The sequence below is a fragment of the Tripterygium wilfordii genome, chromosome 23 (genome assembly GCF_013401445.1).
Source record: "Tripterygium wilfordii isolate XIE 37 chromosome 23, ASM1340144v1, whole genome shotgun sequence".
NCBI lineage: Eukaryota > Viridiplantae > Streptophyta > Magnoliopsida > Celastrales > Celastraceae > Tripterygium > Tripterygium wilfordii.
Window position 1 is genome coordinate 4,845,533 of NC_052254.1, and position 14,892 is coordinate 4,860,424.

Below are 14,892 nucleotides of genomic sequence, written 5' to 3' on the forward strand. Positions count from 1 at the left end.
TTCATCATCATCAAATCATTGATTCACACACAGAATTCTCTTATTTCATGGCCGCTAGCAAGATAAAGTTTCTTCCTTTTGTTTTCTTCTTGATTTCAGCACTACCATTCACTCCGAAAGCAAGCCGGGAAGACTCCGGTGATGAAGTTATTGTTTCTGGAATCGTTGCTGCTTTTGAAGAGAAGGGTTACAAGGCGATGTCATCAATTCTGAATAACTCTCTCTAACTAGTCTAATATCAAACCAAAACTCGACTAGTTTTACCATATTTTGCCCAACTGACATTGCCTTCACCTGTTTGAGGAAGGTGCAGCCACCTCCTCCGACGTTCCTTGCATACCACATTACACCCTATTATCTTGTAAGAGATGATCTAGAGTTGAGAGCAGAAACTCTTAGCTTGTATTCAGGAATCAATACACTCCTTCCGGGGGAATTCTCTTGTGTCGACTAGTCGAGTACCTCATCTTAATTCAGAATCGGACTTCAAGGCTGAACTCAACCTTGTCAAGATCATTGATTGGAACGTCAACAATGATGGAAACATCATTGTTCATGGAATACAAGACTTCTTCAATCCCTCGGCTCAAGCAATTCTATTCCCATGGATTGAACATCATGAAATCATCAAAACCACCAGCGAGTCTCAATCTCAAGAGGAGGGTTATTACAGTATTGCAAAGAATCTGTTGAGTTCTGTAGCCTTTTTTTGTCTCACTGTCTTGGTGGTTTCTGGACTGATTTTCATGGCATATACCGTATTCATGGTCGTTCCGCAGATGTAATATAGTTATGTAGTGTTAGTAAGCCCAACGGGGAAAGGGATGGGGGAAGGTTCGAACTCGAGACCTCTATAAGATAGAACACACGAGTGACATCTGGGCTACTTGTGATTCGTAAAAAAGGTTGTAAACTCTTAAAAATGTATTACCATATGAAATATTATTATGGAAATATTTTCTTACTTATACATGTTTGTTTTCCTTCAATTTACTAGCAAATAGACCTTACGCCTAATCATTCAATCAAACTTCAATAATTTTTATTTTGTCCAATGGTTTCTGATTCACAAATTATCAATGATTTCTTTCATCCATCATCATCGGCCGGCCGATGATCACTGGTTGAATGACATTGACATTCTAACAGGCAGTGCCCTCAACAAGCTTGTTGAGCTTCTTGGTCCTCAACCTCTCAGCAAATACCTCACTTCCTTTGCGTTCATATCTGCATCCCAATAAAACAACAATATTCAGTCAAAATTAATTTCAAGATTAGCATTGTTAATTAGGATTCTTAATTGGGGGTCAAGTACTTAAAACTCTCACCTAGGTGGTAAAGATATCAAGGGGCTTAGGCTTTCTGCCAGATTAATAACTTCTTCATCAGTATTCACTATGTGATTGAAGCAAAAGTATCGCCCGCTCGTTGAGGTGTCCTCGAAGGCTCGTATATGAACATCAGCAAGGAAGTTCACATCTACAAAGGCAAGGACTCCATTTTCATACATTTCTGCTGCACCTGTTTTTAACTTCAAGATTATGTTCCATGTGTGTTAACTCAGAAGAAGGTAAATAAATTTCATTACACACATCGGTGTTACCTTTCAGATACGACATAGTTGATTGAGGGTTCTGCTGAGTGACACCAGGTCCTAGAACTAGCGCGGCATTGACAGAAACCATGTTAACCATACGGTCCATCGCTAAAGCCCAAGCTGCCTGTTCGGAGAGTGTTTTCGCCAGGGCATGCCACAGCTTTGATTTGAGAACAGAACATTAAATGTTAGAAAGTAGCATTAAGTAACAGAAGTACTTCAGCTTGTCTAAAACAGAAACAAACAAAGAGAGTAGACAACAAATAAATAAACTGCAGAATATGGAGAATGATCAGACCTCAAGTTTCCTGCAGAATTCTTGATTACTCCAGGAACTCTCATCTACAGCCTTCTCGGAACCAATATCTTCTCTCCATATAGATGCTGCTAAAGAAGAACTAAACACAATCTTCTCTAGTGTCTCAGTTTGTGCACAGGCCTCCACTACATTAATTGCTGCTCTAACTTCAAAATCCACCATTTTCTCCTACCCAAATAATGAAATTGTTTGCTATTAGCAACAGAATTGATAAAAGCAATCACAAATTTTATGTTCAATGAGCAAGATTTGGGCTTTGTTTAATTAACTCACATCATATCCATCTAGACTATCCAAACAGCAGAAAACAGCGGAACAGCCCTTCAAGGCAGTCAGAATGCTTTGATAATCCAAACAATCCACACCAAACATCACCAATCCCTCCTCCACATTCTCCATCTCCCTCATTTTCTTCACCAAATCAGTGTCTCCTGCAAAAAAAAGAAAAAACCCAAAACACAAACTCTCATATTCATATCTTCAAACACCTGGAAGAGTTCTCAAAAGGGTACCACAAAAAAGAGGGAAAAGTTCACGACTTGCCATTCTTTTGAAGAGCTGCATGAACTGTGTATCCTCTACTTAGTAATCCCCTGACAATCCAAAACCCCACATAGGTCGATGCATCAAGAACACAAACTGCAGGCTTTTCCTGATCAAGCCTTGCACTTTTTGCTTCCTTTCCCTTCATTTTTTTTTCTCGTTTGCCTTAACTCCTCCCCCTTTAATGATTTTCTAGCTCTACAACATTTATATAGTGTGTCGTGAGAGAATATGTGTTAGATGAGAAGTTAATAAAGAAGAGTTGGTGAACTAATATTCGTTACACGTTCTCTCATCTACTTAACCTCATGTTTGCCTTCTCATTCAAACTTAATTATTTCATTCAAACTCAATTAAAGAAAGGTTTTGAAGTACCAAAAAATCAGGATAATATGTGTGTGTCAAGAGTGTGTTTGTGCAATTTTAGACGCAACACACATAGTTTGTGTTTGTTTTTTTGTTTAAAAGTTGTTTTTATGATTTTAAGTAGCGTTCGAAAAAAAAATCTATTTCGAGTTGGACAACAACACTTGTTTACGAAATATTAATATATCGGATTGATTTAAATCCGAACAAGTAAGCTGAACAATAATCTAATCCAGATTAGAGTATGAACAAGTAAATTGAACAAGATTTTTTGTGTTTGAACCCACTCTAAGTTTTAAACTGTATAAAATTTTGTGTTTAGACCTGTATTTCGAACATATCACTTATGTTTAAACTTAGTTTAATCCAAGTCGAATAAATTCGGTCATCCAAACCGGAGAGAATTTTGCCACTCTTAATTTTAAGTAGATGAACAACGTGAGGTTGTAGAGAAGAAGCTGTTGGGTTAGGCAAAGTTAAAACTCAACCAAACAAACATGGTGGTGCATGAGGCCCCAAAGTGGTCTCTTTTTGTCCATATGTGGTTTGGGCTTTACTGCTACAAAGAGGATTAATAGTACAAATTTCAGTTCATTAATATGCTGTTTTGATGAGCTAGAACTCTTAGTCTTACGGATCCGAGCAAATGAGATTTCGGTTATCTTAGTTGTTAAGGTTTATGCCTAGAATTTAATGTGCATGTTGAGCCCATCACATACACATTAAATCATGAATGTACATCCTAGTAATTGGGATAATTGAGATCCCAATTATTGAAATCTTTATCCTTTTTGGAGGTCATGCTTGTTGATAGTACCCAAGAGTAGAGATCGAGATGTTGAAACTGCATTAAATACTTGCAGAAACCAAAAATAACTAAATATTTTTATATATTGGTTATTTCCCAATGGGCAATGGACAACTTTGAGAACAAAACTTACTTTAATAAACCATTTGCAATGTCAATTAGTAGCAATAAAGGTTTAGCCCCATCAATGATGTATTGTACAAGAGCATGCTGTCAAGGGTTGGACGGCCGGAATTTGGGGATTGGTGGGTTAGTCAAAGAAAAAGACTAGAGAAGACTGGTCATTCCATAACCTGGACAGCAACAGAAACGTTTTCGTTCAAGTTTTAACCAATTAAGATATAATTGTAAGACTCACCTGGGATAGGAAGCAAAAGCACTGGCTTGTAATTACGTGAAAGTAATGGTTGAGGATAATTAAGAAAAATGGTGACCTAGGTGAGGAGTTCACACCAATCATTTTAAATATTTTCTTGTGAAATCCTGGTTTCGTAAGCTTGTCCACTTCCGGGTCCCTACCTCATGGGCTTCGGTCCAATCTTACCTATCGTCAATGTGGTGTGGACGATTCTGATAGCCTGAGGTTTACGTATACTCAACTGTCTGAAAGACATGTTGAACTGAGTGGTTCCTCGATTATAAAAAAAGAAAAGAAAAAAAGAAAGGGTAGAAAGTTTTAGTTTGGCTTCAAGTGTTCAACCTATGCACAATTTTCTCCCTCTCTGTCACTAGCACATAAAGGTTTAGCCCATCTCCTTTATCTTTATTTTCTTGCTTTCAAATTGTAATCTCTGATGTACACGTACATGTAAGAATTATATTTTGCAACTGCAAAATGCAACTCATAGATTTACAAAGTGGAAGTAGCAGAGACGCAACTTACAAAGAATTTGACAAAAACCCTATTGGCATGTCTGATTATGAGTGCAGACACCCTGGCCTGGCCAATTTACTATCTTCAGCGACGATTTTCATCTATCGATTTTCAAAAAAACGTGATGGAACCTGAAAAGCAGAACGAGGGTTTAGTGTAGCTGAAACCAAAATGAGGATGAAGTAGCAGAAGAAATAAAATAGAGATCATTTCCACAACACATTAGACCATTATATGTAAAGTCACACAAAATTGTAACTACTCAAAGAACCTGAGACTCAGCAAATATCACACAAAGGAAGGCAATATTCATTTCTCTGAGCCCAAGTCAAAGTTCAGAGTTTGGCAACTGATTCCATTATTTTAACTGCAAACGGGATGCAACCAGACAATACAAGCGATGGAAAAGAAAAGACGGGCTAAACTTAATTACAATTCAATGACTCAGTTATAAATGTGGCGTTCACATGTTAAAATCCATGTAACATTAATTTTGTATAGATAAGGTATTACATGAACAATATATCTCCCTGCCATACACATCTGCACACATAAACATGCACAAATATACGGATAGGAATCGACTGATATAATAGCAAGAGGGGAAAGAGATAATGAGAGCAGAACCTCTGCACATAATAAAATCAAGAAAGAGTCATAGGTTGAAATATATGACAGAAATACCAGCACTTAATAATGAGAGTGAAAAATAAAAAAATAAAAAATTTGTGAATACTCTATTTAGCATCTCTTCTCCTTCTAAAGAATAAAAAGAATTCATTGAATTATATATAATCGCCATCTGATGTTCATTATGGCTTTGAGGTTTAAATGCACAAAATTGGAGCTTTCACCAGTACTCATAATTACATTTCTACAAATTAAGGTATCTAAAAAATAATATAAAATAGGTATAAAATAATAACAAAAATTTTCACTTTGGATAATCACAGGTCACTAGGTCAGTATATTATGACCCAAAAACACAGTTTCAAGCAACGATTAGAGATTCATCAGTCATCATCAAATTGAATGTAAGTTTAGGTTCCCCTATATAGTGAAAGTGAAATATAAAAGGAAACTTCTACCTGTGTTTCTTAGCAAAAAATCAATTCTTGTTATTTGTTTCAAGGAGTTTGAAAACAAAGGATCGATAACAGCCGGAAACATCGAATAATATTGACTATTGAACATAACATCAAAGAAATTATCACTACGGCCAGCCACTCGAATAGTCGTCAAGAAAGATCTAAGTTCTTGATATGTAAACTGACAAAATACAAATTGTAATACCATATTCTGTTTCAAATATATTCGCACTGCAGTGGAAGTGTGAAAAACCTTGACTACATCACAATCATAGAAAACGACAAGTACTCAAAAAGTTTAACGCTTCATCATGCAGATGGAAATGAGAAAACCAAGACAGATAACTCGAAGTCTCGAACTACAGCAGATATGACCTAGTAGCAAATGAAGGAGAAAGCGAAACAAAAGGAGAAGTACTTATAGAAGTAGCTGGACATACCTTCACATGATGTGGCATGATCTTGACATCATAGGTCACATGAAACCATGCTTCAGGTGGATAGAGCAAAAAGTTTTCTGGCTTACTCGTATAAACATCAGCATACTGATGAATGTGATAGGAGAAAGCAGATTCTTGACCAGTATCAGTGAGGAAAGTGGCTCCAAAGTTTTTATTGAACATGCTTTTCATCATTAGGCGTGCCTTCTGCCTCTCTTCATTTAGCTCATCCAGTAGTAAGAGGTATGTTTTGCTTCCCTGGCTACTGGCTACAGTCGCATGCAATTTACCAAGCAGTTCTTGTATTATGTGAAATTTCGCCTGTTTCAAGGATCCGAGTATTCGATGGGGTCAGATGGGGGAAATATCATCAAAAAGGTTGTCAGTTTAAGGTAAAATCATGTAATTATTGCTTTCTTTTTTCACACATCACATAGTTGACACATACCGATTGAAAAGATAACATGTAAAAATGAAAAACTAACAATATTATTCACAAAGTTCCAAGCATATGGAAGTGGTGAGGATTACAATGAAAAACAAAAAGAAAATCCGCAGTTGATGCGTCAAAAGAAGAAATAAAACAAAAAGGGAAAACTGCTGTTCTTAAGAGAGTTACAGAAGCATGGCTAACAATAATATATCCAAGCCTCTCAAAAATGCAAATTTGACATGTTTCACTGCTATCAGACTCTGCTATGAATTCCTTTTCTTTTATTTTAACTTTTACTGAAGAGTTATATTCTTAGTTTTTTGAGGAAGGGTAATTGAACCTTACACCTTGTGCAAGTGTAAGGAGTTGGCTACCACTAGGTCACAAGCACTTTTTTGCTAGGAAGTCACTCAATTCAACTCCAACCAGTTCATTTGCTAGTCCATGGGATAAGCATGTACCTATTTCTTTCTTTCACTCCAAATTATTTCAATTAAAATGCAGACATCAAGATCTTAATCTACTAGTTTTAGGATTTTTTTATTTCAATATATGATCAGGAAAATGTGGTCCAATGTTAGATTTGCATGGGTGCAACCTTAGAGGTTATAGGTTTAATTCCTGAAAAAAGTCTCCCCACAACATATTATGTGAGGCTAAAGTTTGCGCATATCTTGCATGTCCCCAACCCTGTCCACTAAGGGAGACTAATGCATGGGAGTTGTTTACTTTTATATGATTAGGAAAGTATTTTATTAGAGACTAAGGAAGAAAAATACTATATTTGAGCAAAATTAGAAGCATACCTGTTCAAAACGATAACTATCTTCGTTCTGTATATCTATTTCATGCTGTAATAATAAAACAATACACCCAAATGGTCACAAGACATAAGGACAAAATCAACTATAATAGGAATAAACTAGATAATTACAAAATAAAGACAGACCCTTAAAACAAAGGTCCAATCTAGCAATCAGGAATGATATGAGAAAAAAATATTAATTTAAGCCCAAATCATATCATGTTATTTTCAAATAATGTTTACAATATGCATCATACATCATGATGTCCTACAGCATTTATTAGTGTTAGAATTATAAGAACAATTAATTAGATAACCACCAAATACACACATCTTTTTCTAACACTAATGATTCATCGTTAGTGAAAAAGAAAAATGTAGCAATAGCAATTATATTACAAACTAGAAATTACCCCATGAATTTCAAACCCATTATAAGAAAAATAAATTTTTGGATAATAGGGAATGAAAAAGCAATTAAACTAGATGGGAAAGAAGTAACAAAAAGTAAGGCTTTTAAATATCTTGGATCGATTTTCCAAGAAGATGGTGACATAGGTGATGATATAGTTAATAGGATTAAAAAGGGTGAAATAAGTGGAAAAGTGCATCTGGGATGTTATGCGACCAGAGAATTCCTTTAAATTGAAGGGAAAATTCTATAGGTAAGCTATTCCACCTGCAATGATGTATGGTTCCGAGTATTGGGCTATCAAGAGACAACATATCCAAAAAAATGCATGTAGCAGAAATGCGAATGCTTCGTTGGATGTGTGGTCACACTAGGAAAGATAGGATAAGAAATGAGATCATTAAATCTAAGGTAGGAGTGGCACCTATTGAAGATAAGTTACGAGAAAATCAGTTAAGAGATATGGACATGTCTAACGTAGAGATAGCGGTGCAGCAGTGAGGAGGAATGAGAGAATTTTTATAGGAGAGAGTAGGAGGTAGTGAGGTAGACCTAAAAAGACATGGCTTGAAGTTACAAGAAATGATATGAATTTAATAAGAGTGGATGAATGTATGATCCATGATAGAAATAAATGGCAAAAACAAATACATGTCGTGGATTTCAAAGGACGATCGCTTGTGGATAAAATTCATGGGTCTCAGTATGAGCATGAGGACGATGATGGACCACCAAGTAAATAGGGAGCTCTGACGAATGGGGCAATTAAAAACAGGTTACAAATGGCAGGGAATAGTAGGCCTCTGATACCACTCTTCAGGTGGGAAGGGGGAACCAACCGAATATTTGAATGATGTGTGATCATGGACATCCTATCAAGAAACTTCATTTTCCAAAGATGACATCTTGGAATAGTGAAAAACAAATGAAAAAGGTGTGTGATAATGTGTTCATTTCTTCTTTAGCGAGATCGCTTGGTATGCAACTTTCAAACAGAGAGGCCATGAATGGAGCTGGATCTTCGTTCTTTGTTCTTTGATGCAATCCACAAAAATAAACTGAAGCCAAAACTTTGAAGACAGCTTGATGTTGAGTGATGGCTCCTTCAAAGCAAAGTCTTTCTATTCCCGTTCTATTTAAAAGCACCCGAAAGGGATAGGAAGGAATTTCATTGGAAGAAAAGTTGAAAAGTTGAAAGTATAGTTTCCTCACCAAGGTAGCTCTTTCCGCTCAGGAAGCCATATGGGAAAAAATGTTAACTGATAGTTCTTCTTGTGCAAAACATGTGAAAATTCGTTAAGAAACTTAACCCTCATCATAATTAGCAAGTGAAATAAGAACATAGCATAGGAAGAGAGCTTAAAGCTTGGAGCAACAAGCAACAAGCAACAAGCTAAAGTGGTGAGATACAAATGTGATAGATGTCCCGCATTGGTTCATTATGAGAATATTCAATGGTTAATACACATAATAGACCTACTGAAAACCTAGATGCTTAAGTTTTTGGGTTCAGATGGTTATCCAACATGTATGGAGAACTGGAGACACCCAATCCAACCCATGTATAGAGACCCATCACCCATGAGCAGAGTAGTGCATGAATTCCCCATGGTTGATCTCCCAAACATAAAGCAAGTAAAAGCTATAATTATTAATAGATTATATAAACAACCTTAGAAGAATTTGAACAAGGATCGGAGGAAAAAACTGGGCTGAAAATCATTGTCAGCCACAAATTAAGGCCTAAAATAAATTATAATTGTGAAAGCTTAATCAGCCTTTTCTCACAAAGATCGAGACTTTTAACTCTGACCACCCAATTCCCCTGGGAAGGTGCAAAGCGCAAACCAATGAAAAGGACGTACTAGCTAATAGCTGTTATAATTAGCAAATATTATGTTTAAAGTCAAACCATATTCATTAAACTAACATGGAATTTCCAAAATGTATGGTTTTTAGTTCATCATTCATAATTTCTATCAAATCAGCATAAGCAAGTTGAGAAAGCACAAAGAAAAGGCCAATCTTGCTATTTGAAATGCCATGAAGTTTCTTTTACCAGTAAGGCAAAAAACTCATGTTGATATCAAGAACCATAAATGCATTCTAAAAGACCCTACACATATATCTGACCAGAGACTCAGGGAATATAAAATGGCGTACTTCTAGTTCTCGAATAATTGCCGCAGTGCGCCAACCAGCCTTCGAAGGTCCCCTTAGATCGCTGAATAGATGATCCCCAAAATATATTACCTACAAAGAGAAGAGAAGTCAAAGTCTCTCAATATACATACGCTTAAGGAGGACATACTTTTACCCAATGATGAATCTGTTAAGACTATAAAATTGCTAAACAAACCCGTGAAGCAGGAAAACTACATAATAAAATATAAAATGAAAACATATAGCACAAACCTCTGGACCCTTCCATTTTGTAATTTGGAGAAAGGATTTAAGGCATCCATGATAATAAACTTTGTCTGAATGAAATGCATCCACCTTTGTAAAAGCTAGAGTGTCCGTCCTTGTGTCATAACAGCTTCATCAACATAAAAAAAGGAAAAAAAGAAAAAGGCAAGATAAAAAACGTTAGCACAACACTCATAAACATGCATCTCAAGGTGAAGAGGAAATTGAGGATACACAAAGTAAACTTCGACAATAGAATGTATTTGCAAAGAAGCTTTTACCTACTAAAGAATGCATTACTAGAAACTATTTCTCAAACAAATCTTGATTTCAAAATGGCAGCCACAGTTGAGATAGGAATAAACAACTTCTACACTCTTTAACAAGAACCAAAAGAGGGATCAGTTCCCTTTTACACGTCAATTTTCGTATGGGGTAAAACAAGACATTGTAAACACAGCAAGCAACAACTTACTTGCAAAATTTGCAATACAAGATATGAAAGAAGAAGACCAAAAGAGGAAAATGATATAAAAAGATGAGAGAGGGAAGCATTAGGAGCACCTTTTTAGTTTTTTTTTGAATATAAGAAAGAGCACTTTTTTTAGTCATATGCATACAGACGAAAAAACCAATGACTGCAAAATACCAACCGAAATGGATGCTCGGATGTGTAAAACTCCGGCTTATTGGCTTTAGCAATCACAACATCAAACAGTTCCCTCCAAGAGTTACCATATCCGATAGAATCCTAATGAACATAAGATGACAAGGTCAGGCAATTGATATTTCCCCACAGATGATGATAACAATAAAAAACAAAACTAATAATACTCAAGGAAAATCTATTAAGTATTAGAACACCAAATGTTCACCCTTAATCTAATTAGTGAGCAATTCACACCCAATCCATTCAAACAATTGAATCTGCACATGCAAAGGACACAATGCCCCTTCTCATGCAAAACAAACCACAAATACCACTGCAGGACAGACATAGCCATCTACAGATATAAATTATTACATCATTGAAAAAATATAGCCTACACTCAATTGGCATCTAGCTCATAACACGTCACAAGAGATTCATGTGTCCATTCTTCTCTCCCCCACCCCATTTGTAGGCCTCACCTCTTAAAAAACCTATATCGTTGATCCTTCTATTCACCTAACTTTGTTTCGGCATTTGATATTTTCGATTCCATTTGAACATCCTAAAAAGGAAATTATATTCTCAATTCTACCACTGTTGAACATTAGAATATAAGAAACATTCTACATTCTTCTTTTTAAATTCATTTTAAACATTAGAAAATAAGATGTAAATTATTTTTGGTAAATATACATATCCCTCTTGTACTGTTCAGGTAGCTCCCCCCCTCGGTGCCTGCCTTCAGATTCTTTATACTAAAAGGAAAAGTTCAATGCAATAGAGCAAAATTTGTTTTGTAATTTTAGATGTCCAACTTAAACTTACAATGGGTATCACAAAGAGATAATTACCTCCAACATAAAACGCATCCCACCATCCACAAAATAATATGGAGAGTTAGTCATCAAAAAAAGTTTTTTCCCCTTGTCCCTTAGCATTCTGAGAAAGCGAAGAACCTGACCCTGAAATATTCATCCACATAATCATAAATCAAATGTCTCAAGCAGAGAGCTGATATTAGCATTAATGATATAGATAGATTTAAAAAGAGCTTTCATCTCCAACTAAAAATCCAGCGCCTCAAGTGTTGAAGGACAAATCATCATGAAAGACTAAGAACTTACATTTTTTACTAAATACCTATGGGGATCAGAAAGAATTCCCCTGTGGACCAAACCACTGCGGTGAACAAGCTGAATTGCACGATTAACATCTTCATAGATGTAGCATGCATCAAATTCCAGCTTAGCATCAACAAAATATTGAACAATATCTGAAATCAGACAAGCCTACAAAACAAAAATATTGACAAACAAGTTCTCTTTCAAAAGAACGGTGAGGCAGAGAATAGAACGGAAAAACCAACAGTTTCATAAACAATGTAATGGTGGCGCACAGCCCTTGGTCGTCTATCTTTGTGCACAATGCATTAACAGATTGGTGGTGGAGATATTGTCATACCAAATGTAGCTTATTCTTCCCTATCATTTCAGTTTTCACTTTAAATATGTGATTTGATGAATAAATTATTGCACATTCGAGACCCGGTACTACCAGGTCACAAATAGGTTCAGAGTGGCCGGTAACTGTATGGAATGACTTTACTGCATGGAATGACTTTACTGTGTGAATGTTACATATAATGAATTGTGCTACAAACAAAATATCAGGATCCAAATAGTGTAAATGTGAAGTAATCATTCTTTAATCAATACATACGAGAAAATTAGTTACTTTTTTTCTAATGCAAAAGGAACTAAAGGGGGGGACTAACAAAGTTCACAGAGAAACGGATCACAAGAAATTTATAATTAAGGCCACGAAAAAAGAGAAAGAAAGGAAAATGGTGCAACCAAACCAAGGTACAAAAAAGCTAAACACCAATGATCTTGATGGCCCTCAGAAAATCGTTAAACAATGCTTCAAAACTTAATTGTAGAGAGCCCACTTGAAAATTGGCTCATTGACTTCACATTTTGCCACGTTTTACAAAAATAATGGACTGGTCCAAAAGTGAATGCACAGGCCAGAAAGCTTGTAGAGCATCAAAAACGATAGTCTCTGCTTTTTGTGCAGATGTACTTTATGGCCTGGAATAAATCTAGAGAAGAAATCTAAGAAGCCAAATGTTTCTAAAACATTACGGACGCTAGCATTCCATTTGGAAAAAAGAAAAGAAAAAACACAATGATACACCAAAGTTTCTCATATGCATTTGCGGTACCTCTATGTGCATGCAAATCGTGCCCTATGTCTAGAGACGGTTGATCCTGTGATTATACAGATCGTAATCTGCTAAAGTAATTTCCATAAAAAAATGGCCGAATATCAATGAGAGTGAAATTAACCTCACTGAAACAGAAAAAATCCATCAAGCCGGCAAGACAACGCGCCTGGTCACGGCCAATATGCCGTGTGCCATATATCTCCACTATTTCTTCCTTGCTCAGCTGTAACAAAAGATATATAAGTAATTTTTCATTTAGACTGTTTAGATCACTACTGAATACTCAAATTATACAAACTACTGAAGATAATTTGTATTCTACGTAACAGTCCCAATCATAGACAGCTACAATATGCATATGCTACTAATTGAAAAATTGACACGTTCTTAAGTACCTTGCGACGACCAAAGTAACATCCATCTGGCTCAATCGACCCAAAGAAATCCAACTTCAAGAGGCATCCATTCTTCTTATCGTAGTACAGTCCTCTAATTGGAAAACTCTGATCATACTTAAATTTCATGCATATCTCAGGATATTTTAACTGCAACAGCATCAACACAAAGCAGTTAAACAGAGAACATTTATAACAAAATCCCACAAAGGAGAAGTGAAAAACAAATAACATAAGTAGGTCCACACCAACCTCATTAACCATATGCGCCTTAGCAAGATCATATATTAAACTTTGTAAGGCAGATGAGTAATGTGCCAAAGTGTAGTCATAGTCGAATCCATAAACTTGAATACTATCCAATCTCAGATTTTTATTGACATATATACCTGACTCAATTCACAATGGCAGAATTCAGAGATAACACACTTAATAGAACTTATTCAATCTCAAAACAAGACACAAACATCGCCGAACCTTCTGGATTCATCTTGGGTATACCCTTCAGTGCCTCCGGAATGGAGAGGAAACTCTGTTTGGCAGCATCGAATTGGTGCCGAATCTGCACTATTTCATCATCTTGAGAAAGTTTACCAGTCTGTATTCGCCTAATCTCCTCCTCAAGCTTTAACAAGGCTTGCTCAGGGGATGAAATTGCAGTATAGCTCCGCACACCTCGTCCAAAACCTTAATTCAATCAAGACTAAGATCAATAACTCTTAACTTATTCTCAATCACTCAATTACGCAGTTCCATCTACGGTTTTTCTTTCTTTGATTCGCAAAATTAGGAGATCAATTCACGTCGACATATATAAGTACAAAGAAGCAGAGAACACAAAGCAAAACCTCCTAGAGTCCGGGAACGAAAAATGATGGTTCCCTGCAATACCTGCAAGAACGTCAAACAAAATATTAGTAGTTAAATATTATACATGTGTACATACACATCCGTGAGTGTTTGAATAGGAGAGAGAGACATTGAGGGAAGTGCGAAGCCTTAGAAATGGTGCCATGGAAAGAGAGAACTTTCAGGCCTGCATATTCCGAATTTAGGGTTTCCGTAAGGAAATGAAAATCGAAACGTCTTAATTGTTCTTGCCTTCTTGGGCTGGACTGGACAGGGTTTTTGTTGTTGTGGTTTACAAAGCCCCGGAGGCCCGGACTCGGAGAATTGGAATTACGGAGATCGAGGACCCGCAGCCGCCGTTTTTTATATGCCCGGAGATCTTCAAAAAAATTGAAAAGCTTCCGCCAACGGCACTCTCAATAAGTGGAAACGTTTTCATTTGGAGAAATTTTATTTTACATCAAGTAGATTATTAAATTAACACCACCTATTTAACCTTATAAATTTACATCTATATTTTATAAGTTTGCACTAAATATTTAATAAAATAATCTGAACTATCTTTCATTTACTAAATTGTAATTAACGAAGTGTTTAAAATTACACATTGTCTAATATGTTAAATTGTTAACCACGAACTCACTTATTAAATCGACACCCACGTTGAACTCCCCT

General features: G+C 36.1%; 2 protein-coding genes across 4 annotated transcripts; both read right to left on the bottom strand.

The window, feature by feature from the left end:
- Positions 1-906: 906 nt before the first annotated feature.
- On the bottom strand, positions 907-2,650 carry LOC119993285 (cinnamoyl-CoA reductase-like SNL6). The gene is made up of 6 exons (XM_038840340.1): positions 2,460-2,650; positions 2,190-2,347; positions 1,896-2,084; positions 1,604-1,757; positions 1,329-1,521; positions 907-1,227 (listed from the first exon to the last, which is right to left on the bottom strand). Exons 1-6 carry the CDS (start codon positions 2,605-2,607, stop codon positions 1,143-1,145), a joined length of 927 nt encoding a protein of 308 aa, XP_038696268.1. The 5' UTR covers positions 2,608-2,650; the 3' UTR covers positions 907-1,142.
- Positions 2,651-4,375: 1,725 nt separating this feature from the next.
- LOC119993284 (5'-nucleotidase domain-containing protein DDB_G0275467) lies at positions 4,376-14,631 on the bottom strand. 3 transcript variants are annotated; one of them, XM_038840338.1, is made up of 14 exons: positions 14,348-14,628; positions 14,217-14,259; positions 13,846-14,055; positions 13,621-13,757; positions 13,369-13,518; positions 13,095-13,196; positions 11,871-12,035; positions 11,598-11,708; positions 10,748-10,845; positions 10,101-10,224; positions 9,849-9,938; positions 7,275-7,319; positions 6,036-6,356; positions 4,376-4,638 (listed from the first exon to the last, which is right to left on the bottom strand). In XM_038840338.1, the coding sequence occupies exons 1-14, from the start codon at positions 14,381-14,383 to the stop codon at positions 4,609-4,611; spliced, it is 1,662 nt and encodes a 553-aa protein (XP_038696266.1). In that variant the 5' UTR covers positions 14,384-14,628; the 3' UTR covers positions 4,376-4,608. The 3 variants fall into 3 exon arrangements, with proteins under 3 accessions (XP_038696266.1, XP_038696265.1, XP_038696267.1); XM_038840337.1 differs by having other exon boundaries at positions 13,369-13,757; positions 14,348-14,631; XM_038840339.1 differs by lacking the exon at positions 13,095-13,196 and having other exon boundaries at positions 14,348-14,629.
- Between the last annotated feature and the right edge of the window lie 261 nt (positions 14,632-14,892).